Below are 13156 nucleotides of genomic sequence, written 5' to 3'. Positions count from 1 at the left end.
CACGGTCAGTCAGTTTTTTTGACCACATTTCTCCCTCAAAGACGTTGGTTCCCCACTATCCTTCCAGTTTTCAATAATGCGTTGGACAGTTCTTAACCTAATTTCAGTAGTTTCTTCAATCTTCTTAGACTTTTTCTCTGCTTGATGCATGCCAATGATTTGACCCTTCTCAAACAAACTAACATTTTTTCCACGACCACAGGATGTGTCTTTAGACATGGTTGTTTAAGAAATGAGAAGCTACTCATTGCATCAGTTGGGGTTAAATAACTTGTTGTCAGCTGAAAGATAATCACCCATGCAGTAATTATCCAATAGGAGGCTCGTACCTGTTTGCTTAGTTAAATCCAGGTGGCAACTTTTATTTTTAGCCAGGCAGTGCACTTTGAGTTAGCTGCAAATCCTGGCTAGGTCCAATCCCTACCAAATCTGTCTAGTTTCACCTCCAAAGGACTGTTCAGAAAATCAGTGGGCATTTGAAACAATTGCTACAACTCTTGTTACACAAACCTGCTGCCAACACAAGCTGCATATTTACAGACACGAGAGTAGAACTGATCTTCTCATCTAATAAGACATTTAATACAAATGAACACAAATATCCCGACCAATATCCCCACACACAATATTCACTTGTGGCCATCAGAGATTTAGATGTATGAAAAAAAAACAAAAAAAACAAAAACAAAACCATACATCGGCTGCATAATATAGCCTCTTTGTTGATGTTGTTTCTTTCTTGTCACACTGGACTGCACATGGGAAAACTTGGGCTAATCAGCCTGGAGTTTCTTTTTGCCTTTTTCCTCAACAACAGAGGGAAAGCCCCCCCCCCCACTCACACACCCACACCGCACCACACAAAACACACACTCACCGCAGCTTTCCTCCCTCCCCTCTTCCCCTAGCTTGCCCTTTTTAGGCTGTTCCTCCTATTTTTTTTCCATCTGAAAGAGGGATAGTATGACAGCTTTTCCTGCTTCTTGCGGATTGGAGCCTAGAGAGGGAAAACTCTGTTACTCACTCCGTCTCCAACTTTGAGAGGAAGTTACCACCTCTTCCCCAGACTCTGTACACACACACACACACACACACACGCTGGAGCAGACACAGTCAGGCTGCTCAGGACTTGAACACAACAGCAACTGTGAAACAGCCAGGACTGCTTGTAATGCTGTGTTTTTCAAAATCTGGAGGGAAAGATTTGCAGTTTGCCTGATGCTTTTGTGTGGACTGAACGCCGTCAGAGGGACGTCTCCTCTCATCACTGACCGGTGAGTTTGACAGTTTTGTTTTTCAGTGTGTGTGCAACACCATAGAAACCCAAATGAACCACGGACACTGGAGTCTTACAATGGATTAAGAGCCCAAAGTGTGAAAGCTTTGCTAAAACTTGTTCTTGTATGTGTAGGTGTTTGGGAAAACTTCCATTTCTGTTTTTTCATTGCAGCAGTTTTAACTTCACATCAAACATTTGTGATTATTTCTGCTTTATTAAACTGCAGAGAAGAACACATTTAATGAAGCTTTACACATGATGCTGACTTTTTCTATAGTGAAAACAGTTGTTTAGTAGCAATACACACAGTTTTTGCCATTTCAAGTCTAAGCTGAATATTCACATCCATCCAAAGAGCGTTCATGTGAAGCTGCTGAACAGATTTGTTTTCAGATTAACCTGTGCTGAAGAAGAGCTGACGCAGCACTAGTTGAGACAGGACAGTAGAGCCCGGGTCTGGCTTTCCTGTGCAGCTGCACATTGTTTCCTAACCTTGCAGTGATAAGTTAGTTATCACCCTGCTACTATCAAAGCAAACATCCCTTTGCGCTTTGTTTTTTTTTTTTGTTTTTGTCTGACCTGAGCAGACGTCACGTAACTAAAGCGACGTCACAGGATTTCAAAAGCGTGGGCTAAAAGTGTACACATGGCTCTATTTTTCTGTCTGCTTCTCTCTTTTTTTTTCGCGCAGGCTAATAGAAACCTTCATACTTGACAGCAGTTGACCATATGCTTCGACTCCCATAGCTCTCTCTCTCTCTCTCTCTCTCTCTCTCTCTCTCTCTCTCTCTCTCTCTCCTCTGGACGTTTGTGGTTTGCACCTCTTATCAGAGAGAAAGTGAGGCGAGGGAGAAGAAGGGAGGTGATGGGTGGCGGCTGGACAGGGCCGTGTTGCTCTCTGGGGTCTCCTTTAATTTACACAATCTGAGCGGGCAGGCAGCACTTAAACTGTGCCTCCTCCAGTCAATCAGATAACCCTCCACAGGATGAGTGTGAAAGGTAGTTAAATAACCCCTTCCAGGCTGACTGGGGAGAGCTGACTTCTGTACGACCTCGCCAGCCTATTCAGGCTAGCAGACTTTCCTTTTTCCGAATCCCCTTTGACTCACTTATCAGTCGCCCTGTCTTATCTGTCCCGAGGATGGTTGTTAACTTATTCTATTTACCCAGAGGCCAGGGGTCAGAAACTGATTTCAACTGCTTGTCTAAATTCCCATGGCACCAATCTGTTTTCAAGGGAGATACGGAAAGTTTCGGGAGAAGTCTTGAGCGAAGACACAATGAAAGGAGATAAACACAGACCATGGTGTTGTCCTTGTGGTTTTTGCACAATAGCAAAAAGCACGTGATGATGCAACATTGTATAAAACTTGAAGCAGCTCCACACATAGACTTGAATTTTGCAGATTTAGCAGGCAGTTTATTTCTTTTAAGCAAAAATCCCTGGTTTGTGTAGAGGAACTCCCTTTAATTAACAGCTCCTCATTATATGGCTCACAGGGAGAACACTATATTAAAAAGATTAAAAAAGAATATTAAAAGATAGATCTTGGACAGTTACAGATTGTAGTAATAACATTAAGGTTCAGCAAGTTCAGCAATTCAGGTCCTAATGTACTTTGACATGCAGAAAATTCTGCATCCGGAGCTCGGTGTTGGGTGATCATCTTTGGGATCGGAAAGAAGGAAGAAATAATAATAACCAGCAGAAACTCACGGTGAAAAAATGACTTATGAACTGACAGTGCTATCCGTAGTAATGGGGTCACAAAGCACTTTTAAGCCATAGGACATGAAGTCATACCAGATCAGATGATCATCAGCAGATCTCTTTGAACTCTTAAGCTACAAACCCAGCTCCAAACAGAGAGGTCCATTCAAACGCCAGGCTTTCTACGTGTAATCATTACAGTATACAGTATTATGTTGATCACATGAAGATATTCATGGACAGTGAAAGGTTTACCGACTGCACTGTTAACAGTGATCCTCCTTAACAATTACTCCAATGTAAACTGTCACATTATGACGATATACATACATGGCAAGACTTTATGACCCGTCAGCTGGAGATCTAATCTCACTGACGTTAAGTAATGGATATTTTAGTTTTGTTGAGAAATAGAGGTTTGATGAATGAGGTGTCTCAGACGCTATGTTTAGCAAAGCTTCCATCAAGCACTGATGCCTTGCAGGGCTCAGGGCTTATTGCTTTCTAGTAGGAGCTTCACGGGCCCAGACAGCCCTCTGTTTAGGTTTAGTTTGGTTTTGTTTGACATGTTAAATCCATCAGGGTTTGACTAAGCTCACCCTCCTATCTTGGATGCAGATATGCAGGACACACACATAAGAAGAGGCACATGCAGAAATGGAAACATGCAACAGCTGCGATGGCCTTATTCTGTTTTAAATAAAGCATTTGATTTTAAACAATATGAAACAAAGATTAGATTCTAGACCCAAGATTAGATTCAATTTGCTTATATTTATCGTACAAATTGGGTGCCATTGTGGTTTGAGATGACACTGGCACTGGTTGCTAGATGACAGTAGCAGCCGCTGACTGAAACCATGCAAGCAGCCCACGATTTCTTTGCACCAGGGCAGTCCTGTCACAACAACCCTTCTGAACTTCCTAAACTTCATAGAGCTGCACCGTGTCCATGGGTAGTACAGAGGGGATTCTACGCACCCAATCACGGAAAGGGCAAACACGTGTTTTGTGTCACAGAGTAATCCGTAGGACCCATGTAATTGATACAGTATGTGCTGCTGGATGGTGGCCCAGATCAATGAAAAGAGTGAGATCATGGCTCTATTTTTGGAGCTTTACATTTGGGATAATCTAAAGCCGTCAGTGCTTTACAGAATCATGGAGGAATGCTCCTATGAATCAGTTTAATGCAGAAACATACACAGATGACTAGCAACTGTCAACAAACAGGGAAGTGCTGCACACATACATAAATACACCCTCTCAGTAAACACAACCATGGTTCCAATCTGACTTCCTACTGACTGGTACCTTGATAACGTCACCATGAAGATGGAACATGGGATACTATTTCTTGATTTACATAGTAAAGCATTCTGACTCTGGCCCTCATCAGGATCACATCTGGGTGCTATTACCCACTTGCCCTAACCTCGAGCTCAGTCCCACATCTCTATTACGCCCCCATTACCTGCCATAGCCCACAAAGCATACTCTTCACAGGGCAAGCAGTGCACTGTGGTTCACTTCTCATGACACAAAGATGCAAAGTGGCTAGGGACACTTTACTCTCAGCCAGGCTGCTGTCATACTGGCACACTGAGTCATCTTGACTGTGTAACCCAACTGTTGTTGAAAAGTAAAGATTCCACAGCCAAATAATAATTGACCAACAATGCCTGACTGGGCTGGTTCTCCTCTCCTGGAAAAGTTTTTGCCCTTAAAAGAGAAGCTGTTGTTCATTGAGTCAATGTCAAATAGAGTACAAGCCCAAAGCCAAATACATCAGCACTTGAAAAAAACAAAACAAAGCTCTCTTTCAGCTCCATATCAAACTCTAAAACACATTTGAGACGTTTGGATAGAGCTGAAAAGGAACAAAATGTCAAAGTCTTTTCAGTGAAGAACCACACAGGAGGAAACTTAATAATAAAAGTTGGGCAAGATCTAGATTCTCATTATTGGTGTGGTTTGTCTTGCGGCTGGCAGGACATTGTAGTTCAGACTGAGGTCAAATATGATTTACATTGTGTTTGGTCTTACCTACAAAGTGTTTTAGATGGGTGGGGTAATTTAATATGAAACTTTATATAAGCTTATATAAGCATTCTCAGAAGTATATGAAAGGCTTTTCTTTGAGGTGTTGGCAAATCAGTGCTATTGAAGTATAGTCACTGGATCTGCTGAAGGAGCGTTTAACTCTTCAGCACAGTTTTCATGACTCTGAGGATCTCTTGGACCTTTCATCTTTGACATGCACAACTGAAAATTAATTTTTGACCTTGGAATTAGAAGCTGATGAGACTTAAGGACTTCTCACGTGATTTGGACAATATCATACAGACATCATAAGCAATTGTGGTGCTCAGAGCCATAGAACGAAAGCAGAATTGGTCTGCTGGCGAAAACAATGTGGTACAACATGGTCAACTGATTCAAAACTAGAGAGGGGGTTGATTGGTTGCTGATTCAACTGTTGCTTCCAAGATTTAGAGTGAACTCTCATGACCTTAGAGTTAGATCTCAAACCGCAGACTTGCATTTTACCATTGATGCAGACACAACAGCGCACAGATATAACGGCTTACAGCAGTGTGTTTTTTTTCTCATTTGCATCTACCTATTTCATTAGGCCAATACACAGTCAGTATAAAACCAATTTCTTTGCAAATACCTTCTGACCCAGGTCTGTTCAGGTCAACCTCAGCTATGTCTTTGTCCTGATGGCAACCACCTACATTCCTCTCAGCTGGATACACTGGCAGCCAGATGCAAGAGGGAAGCAGAACTAGCATTTTAGCACAGCTTGAAACCCAAGATCTTGATGTCAAGAGGAACTGGGAAGAAACTGCTTTCTCCAGAAAACCAGCACTTCGCAGCCCTCCTGGATCAGAAGAAATCTCACTATGGCTTCCACAAGAAATTACCTTCACCGTGTGGACCTTCATGAATGCTTTTGCAGACACTGTAAACAGAGATCTTGGTTTGGATAGTATTTCTGTTTACCAAGCGGAAAGTAATCGTTGCCTGCACCTCTGCTGGACTGGGGAGAACTTGAACTTCCATTATATTTTAGTGCTTGGAGACTGTTCTCTGGATTGATTACAGGTGCGTGATAAATGACCTGTAAAGACACGCAGCAGATAGTTTTGTGATACAGTTACAGATTCTTTGGCAGTTTGTGGGTAGCTGTTAACATTTCATCAACCGCTGAGAGAAATTTTCTTCTTTTTTCTTCGTGAGTAAGAGAAAAGCAGAGCCAAGACCGAGCTCTAATCCAGTATATTTATTTAAGGGGGGGGGGTGGGGGGGGCTTGAATTTTAGAATGTGCTCTGAAGGCTGAAAATAGAGAATAAATTACCCACATTGCTGCGTTTGATGCAGCGCATCATTAAGTTCAGACTGATTTTTTCAGTAGCAGCCACTGAATCAAAGCAGAAACATTTTAATGAACATAATTAAGAGCAAAGACTCTAGTAAGGTACTATAAATCCTAATGTCAGATTCTGTGATCTCTCTCACTACAGACAGCTTGTGTGGATTTGATTTTAAAAACAATGAAATGTGATTAAATTTAAATCTGGTTGGTCTCAGGCAAACCACATACAGGGATTGTTCCAGGGATTGTTGCAGCAGCACAGAAATTTGAAGTATTAAAAATATTTCTTTCCCTCTGCGGTTCGGTGTGTGTCTTTACAATGAGGAAATAACACAGACTGGCTCCCTTGTGTAATCTGACCTTTTCATCTTCTGTGTGTAAATCAAATGCGGCTTGACTCCCTGCATAAATTCCACCAAAGGGTTATGACTTTGATTTCTTCATTGTGGGAGAGGAGTATTATGGTTGGATGGTTTATGACAATATTACTGGCGAAATATCTGGGGAAAAGTGTTTCTATTCGGTGACAACTTTTGCTCTGGAGGTCTGCTCCTGTTAGGAGGCCGTTGATAAATCACCAAGCTGACATCTGTTTACAGAAGATAGCTCAGTCAGTCTGTCTTAACATTACTTATCTTAGACAATGGCAGTGATGCTGGAGGAAGGCTTTGACCTGGATGTTGTCCATGTGGAAAGGGACAAACCTTGTGGGAAGGAAGAGCAGTTGTGGGTTGGGACACCAAAAATATCACACTCATTTACTCATGATAGTTTGAAGTTTTTCTTCCCCTCAGCTCCTCCATTGAGACCAAAGCAAACAATGCCCAGTCAGAAATAGCCCATGCCCTCATGTATATGCAGCAGTCTGTTTATGTTGGATCCTGGTGTGACCTGGCATAAAAAACGTTTTGCAAAGAAGAAAAAAAAAAAAGCTGAGTTAGTTGAAGACTATATTATGTATCACTGGATGATATTTTCATTTGAGTTGTAAATACATGTAGACATATATTTACTAGGACGGCTTTTGTGATTATTTAATAGTCAGCACCATGCAAAGCACTCAGGAAGAGGATGCCTGAGTGTTTGACCTGAGAATATGAGGCCAGGAAAGAGCAAATGATAAGCTGGCGGGGACAATAAATAGAACCAAACATTAACGTCACAGGAGCTTAGCTGTAGCACGAAGGCATGTGCTGCAACATGCTCGGCCAGATTATTGGAAAATTTTGTTTCAGCTGACTTATATTGTTTGGTTTGGTGCTTTTCCAGTTGATATGCACTTTATTTTCTGTAAAAGAGATAATGAATTATCAGAGGAGGTAGAAAAGCCTGCAATGAAGGAACTCGTTACTGAAGCTCACAGTATTACGTAACTTCTATAGATGCGATTTTGTGTAGGTTCGCCACACAAAAACATGATGTTTAAGGATTTTTCTCGGTTCAAATGTGTATAAAATTGAACAGCTTTGTTTGTTTTTCTTTCGTTGCCAACTTGCGTAGTTGCTAGCCAGTTGTTTGGTTTGGTTTCAGGTACTTTAATGATTAAAGTTTATGTGTAAAATGTAAATTGTAAATCTGCTTCATTGTTTATATGTATACTTGGCCAGTGTTAAGGAATTTGTTCTCTGCATTTAACCCCTCCATTTGGAGCAGTGGGCAGGCATACAAGGTTCCCTGGGTGCAGTGTAGGGTTTATGATCCCTGCTCAGGGGAATCCTACACTAGTGATCCTACACTCCCAAGTTTTACTACTGCTGTTATATTCATGCAACCTATTTACCAGAACAACAATGCGACATTTATTTGAGTTAAACGTGATGGAATAAAATTACATATCCTATTATAAATGCATAACGGATGTCTCCTTTTCGAGGCTGTAGTGTAAGATCTGAAACATATAAACAAACTGGCTCACCTGGAGAAAATGACTGAAAGTTGAGTCATGGGATAGCGCATAGTGTAGCTGCAGGAGCAGGCCTGTTAATAATTTCCTTGTTTGGTTGAAACAAAAACACAACAAAACAAGGGGGGAGGATAATTAGTGTTAATATAGGCTTTAAACAGGTCTCCAGTTGTCATTAACCACTAGGAACTCCGGTTTGCTGCATTCCAGTGTGAAAAGAGCCCAGTTACTGTACTGTAGGTGTCCAATCATTGGCTTTGACCTTGGCTTGAAGAGTAACTAAAGTCATTTGAGCTGCTCGCTTTATTACCCCTTGAGACAAAAACTATATAACTCACTGAAAGCCTATGTTCTTCAGTTCAGCTTGGATAATGATGAATAGACTCCATTAGTGCAGCAGGGTTTGAGTCTGAAGGAGGGAGGAGATGAACTTGGTCATTATTTTAAAATAAATGGGAGGAAGGCTGCATGGAAGAAGAGAGCGCACAGCTTAACCCTCTCCTGCAACTAAAAGACCCATCCTCTCGCTCCCGTGGGGACACGGAGGGTGCTCGGGAGAGTGGGTTGCCGTAGTGACCATTCCGTCACATAGCCCCTGAACCCTGTCTCGGTCAGGCACTGTGTAGAGTACATAGGCCAAGAGTCAGCAAGATCAAAATCTGCCCTGGAAAGCAGAGAGACTGTGCTAAACCAACTGCAGCTGGCAGTGGAGCTTTTTCCGAAACAGGGGTCCAAGTTTGAAAACTTCACAGCTCAGCATTTTTCACCGTGCTCAGTTCTCCACCTGGCATGTAAACCCCAAGCAAGTTAGAGGGCTGGGGCCAAGTGGAAAGTGATTCTGGAGCCCCTGTCATAGTTCAGTAATTGTTGTGGTTTGAGCTGCTGGAATAAGAAAGGACACCTTTGTATCTTTTTTGTCAAAGTTTTCTAGTATGCCTTCTTCTTTGACTCCATGCCATGTCATGGCAAAATTCTCCACTGTGGGAGAACTTAAAGGAATATCTTATCTTATCTTATTTTTCTATTTTCTGAGGCTGGACAGCAGTAAACACTCAATGGTGACAAAAAATTTCAGCTGCTTTACCCCAAAACAAACACAAGGGGCAGCAATGAGCACATTCCCTATTCAGGTTTCACAAGAGCAAAAAGTTTAACAATGGCACTAATTGGTTTAAATAGTCCCGAAAGCTTTGAATCTATTCAGCTTTTTCAAAAAGGACTCAAAACAGCCAATGTTACTCCCCATTGTGTTGTTAAGTTTGTTTTTAAAAATGTGGATTTGTAAGCTCACGTCCACACTTGGTACTAGCTTATTGGGTTCAGTTGTAGTGACAGCACTGAAAAGTCATAGCAGTGGGAAGTCTTCAGGTCTCCTTACTCCATGTTATGAATCCTGCCATGGAGTGCTGTATGGTGAATGCAGTCATGTGGAGTCATGTAGAAAATCATACACGGGAAAATGTCCTACGGCTGGTTATTTCTACATCAAACAACACTTTTGATTTACAACAAGTTTAGCTATACAGTTAAAGCTGTGCATGGACGCTACTGAATCCCAAAACACTGAAAAAAAAGCCTGCCTCTAGTCTCTTGCTGGACCATGTATCCTGCAACTGGCTTGTCGTTGTTTGCATTGCAGTCGCCTCAGTGAGTTTGGATCTAATGAAGCTTGACGTCTGTATGTGTGTGTCTCTGTGTGTGTATTTGCTCTCGTCTCAGGGTGGCCAAATGAACTGTCTAGCCTGAGGACCAAAGATCACAAGCTTTAACCCAACAACGAGGCAGAGAAAGAGAGAGAGAGAGACAGAGAGAGAGAGAGGAGCGTGATCACTTTGCATCCGTTCTCCAACTTCTCATTACACTATGAGCTGGGACTGAGGACTTGCTTCGTAGTTTCATTTTGTGGTAAGTTTTATGCTTTGTCTGTACTCCACTTTCTGTTTACTTCTGCTTAACAAGAGAATATTTGCAGTGTTTTAAAGATCATTAGTGGACCACATTACATATGGTTTACACATGTGTGGTTTTATGATAGAGTTTTACTAAAGGCTGCTTCAACAAATAAGCACAAATGCAGCATAAATCGATGGGGCAGTCACATCACGATAGAGATCACGCTTAGAGATTATCTGTGGGTGCAATTTAGAGGTAAAAGCAAACGTAAACATGTGGTTTGTGCAATTTGATGACATCCATATGACCCATGTATAGGTATGCTGACATGTGTTTTGACTTAGAGGACAGGTTAGAGTGGGAGTTCATAATAATTGTAGAGAATGTGTTTTTTTTTTTTTTTTTTTTTTTTGCTTCGACAGCCCCAACACAAAGCACATGTTAATATGGAATGGTAACATTGGATTAAAGGCCCTTTATTTTGAATCTGTGCTTCATATGTTGCCACCAACACTCTTATGTATGGTGTTCCATGGAAACAAATCCTCTAATGTTTTTTTCCATAAAATTAGAAACTGTTGTTTCTCCTGAAAACACAAATTACCAAGTGATGATTTTGTAGATCAGGACTAAAAAGAAACAGCAGACCAAATGAACTTTAACTGTCCTTGTATCTCAGCTTGTGCGTGTCTTGACTGGTTATAATTTGAGTAAGACTTCCTTGGGAGTGTTAGGAGTCATGCCTTCACGTAAGAATGGATACAAACACAATAGAGCTCATCAGACAGACAGGATGCCAGGAGGATAGGCCACTTAAATGTCAGGGACACAATGTGCAAACAGTAAGTCAACAACACACTGGCCTTTTCCACCGAGCTTCACAAATTGATCTGGGAGCCCCATCTGACAGGAAGGAGTCCTTTGTGACTACTTGGAAAATTGACTCTTGACCTCTTTATAGAGGGTTGTCATGGATCAGAGAGAATGACAGAGGCAAAGTGCAATGTGCCGAATGCATTATGATGATCCCAGATGAAGCCAGCACTTGAGAAGGACACAGAGACGCTTTTGTTCGAGACTTGGAGGCCTTCTGCCATCCACCCACCCAGAGGCATATGAAGAAGTGCTGCGCTCAGTGGGTTTGACATGTGGGCGCTGCACAAAATGTAACTCTAGAAGAAGGCATCTTGGATTTTAGTCACCTGGAAGAGCGTTGATTTGGTGTATAAAGCCTGATTTAATCTGGTGTGTCATTTGTTTATTGCAGGTGTGAAAAAGTAAAGTTTAAATCACCATGGATGTGAAGAAAAAAGAAATGGACCTCCTAAGCAACAGCATAGCTGCATATGCACACATCAAAGGTAAGTCAAGCTGCAGCTATCTGAGTTCATGACTTAAACAAAGCATTTTTATCATGCTTCTAACTACATCTGATGTTCTTTATTTGTGTCCTTTCTTTAGCCAATCCAGAGAGCTTTGGCCTTTACTTCGTCCTTGGAGTGTGTTTCGGCCTGGTGCTGACCCTCTGTCTCCTTGTAATCCGCATCTCCTGCAAGCCCCGGACCAACATCACCCCCTCCACGCCTGAGAAAAAACACTTAAAGGACATCAGTGATGAGGAGGAGGAGAGTGATGATGATGAAGACGAAGAAGGAGAAGATGTAGAGGCAGCGATCCCGTTGCCCTGCACAGAAATCCCTGTTGGCAATCATACCAGTCAATCAGATGGGACACTGAGCGTGAACGTATTTACTTCGGCCGAGGAGCTGGAACGCGCACAGCGGCTGGAAGAGAGGGAACGTATAATCCGTGAGATCTGGAGGAACGGCCAGCCTGATATTCTAGGGACAGGAACAGGGACTATCGGAAGAGTGCATTACTACTAAGACACATGAGGCTAAAAGGGAAACACTGTGAGCTCTGTGAAGGAGGAACATGGACCTTTGGGTGGGCCTGGTGTCGCTGAAGCCTGAGAGCCTGTGTTAGATACAAAGTGACATTCCACATTTGTTGTACTTGGCTCTGATAGAGATAAACCAAGAGATATTGCACTTCTTATGTAGCAACATGAAATTAAAGCAAGAGATATCTTAAAGACTGATCAATGCATATGGAAAAGATGTGGTATGAAAGTGGGAGATGATGGACACTTGAAGTAATCAGTCTATTAAAATGTATGGTGCTTATGGCAGGAATGAACGTGAGGGTTATGTAAAAAGTTTATTGTAATGAAGATTATTTGTTTGCAGACACAATTCTTCTACTCTAGCCCCATGAGTTTGTGGAGGAAACTTCCTCCAAGAAAAACACCCTGAGGCTGAGGGAAATGACATATCAGTCACATACACAGCGTAAATACAGTTCATTTTGGTGTCTGTAATTTATGACTACATCGCATCGATATCTGTGTTTTCAGGGAAAATTCCACCAAAGGAAATGGCAGAATTAAAGTATTAAGCTGAAACTATGTACTGTTGTTTCTCTTCTCTTCTCTCCGCAAACATACAGCAGCCTCTCTGTACATTTCAGCCCATGGGTTTATAATCAAGAGTCTTTTTTCATTTTAAGGAGAGAGACAAAGACTAAATTTGCCATTGTGATTAATGGAACGTTCATAATGTCTCACTTGTTATTTCTCAATGTCTCCCGCCCTTTAAAATGTTTCAAAAGTACGGCTTTATAATAAATTACCAAAGAGAATGGCGTCAGAATGAAATGAGTTATTTCTTCCCTCACACGTAGACAAGTCGGTACCAGCTGCATGGTATATCAAGCGCACCCTTAAATGAAGGCGGTTCATTTAATCTGTGAACACCTGCTGTGTCTCCTGCGGCTCCTGTCGCATTATCGACATAAACCTGCCAACTTGCAATCCAAGCGTGTTATTTATGGGCGAATTTATTGTTGAAAAGTTTAGATTTACGTCAGGTGTCCGCAATCGCCGCTTCAGGCCGGAAGTTGTCCTTCACCTGATGTTGACAGCAAGG

The 13156-nt window shown here is 41.9% G+C and overlaps 1 protein-coding gene across 1 annotated transcript; it reads left to right on the top strand.

The window, feature by feature from the left end:
- Positions 1-1060: 1060 nt before the first annotated feature.
- Positions 1061-12869, top strand: eva1ba (eva-1 homolog Ba (C. elegans)). The gene is made up of 4 exons (XM_084556495.1): positions 1061-1274; positions 9996-10181; positions 11437-11530; positions 11631-12869. Exons 3-4 carry the CDS (start codon positions 11464-11466, stop codon positions 12053-12055), a joined length of 492 nt encoding a protein of 163 aa, XP_084412621.1. The 5' UTR covers positions 1061-1274; positions 9996-10181; positions 11437-11463; the 3' UTR covers positions 12056-12869.
- The last annotated feature ends 287 nt before the right edge of the window (positions 12870-13156 follow it).

Source organism: Chelon labrosus, assembly GCF_963514085.1.
Source record: "Chelon labrosus genome assembly, chromosome: 12".
Classification (NCBI taxonomy): domain Eukaryota; kingdom Metazoa; phylum Chordata; class Actinopteri; order Mugiliformes; family Mugilidae; genus Chelon; species Chelon labrosus.
This window is presented reverse-complemented; position numbering and strand designations above follow the sequence as displayed.

What these genes read in the sequence shown, in the direction of transcription:
- eva1ba (XM_084556495.1), top strand. Translation starts at nt 11,464, where the DNA reads ATGGATGTGAAGAAAAAAGAAATGGACCTCCTAAGCAACAGCATAGCT. An exon ending in TGCATATGCACACATCAAAG is followed by an intron (nt 11,531 to 11,630) that starts GTAAGTCAAGCT and finishes TCCTTTCTTTAG; the next exon opens with CCAATCCAGAGAGCTTTGGC.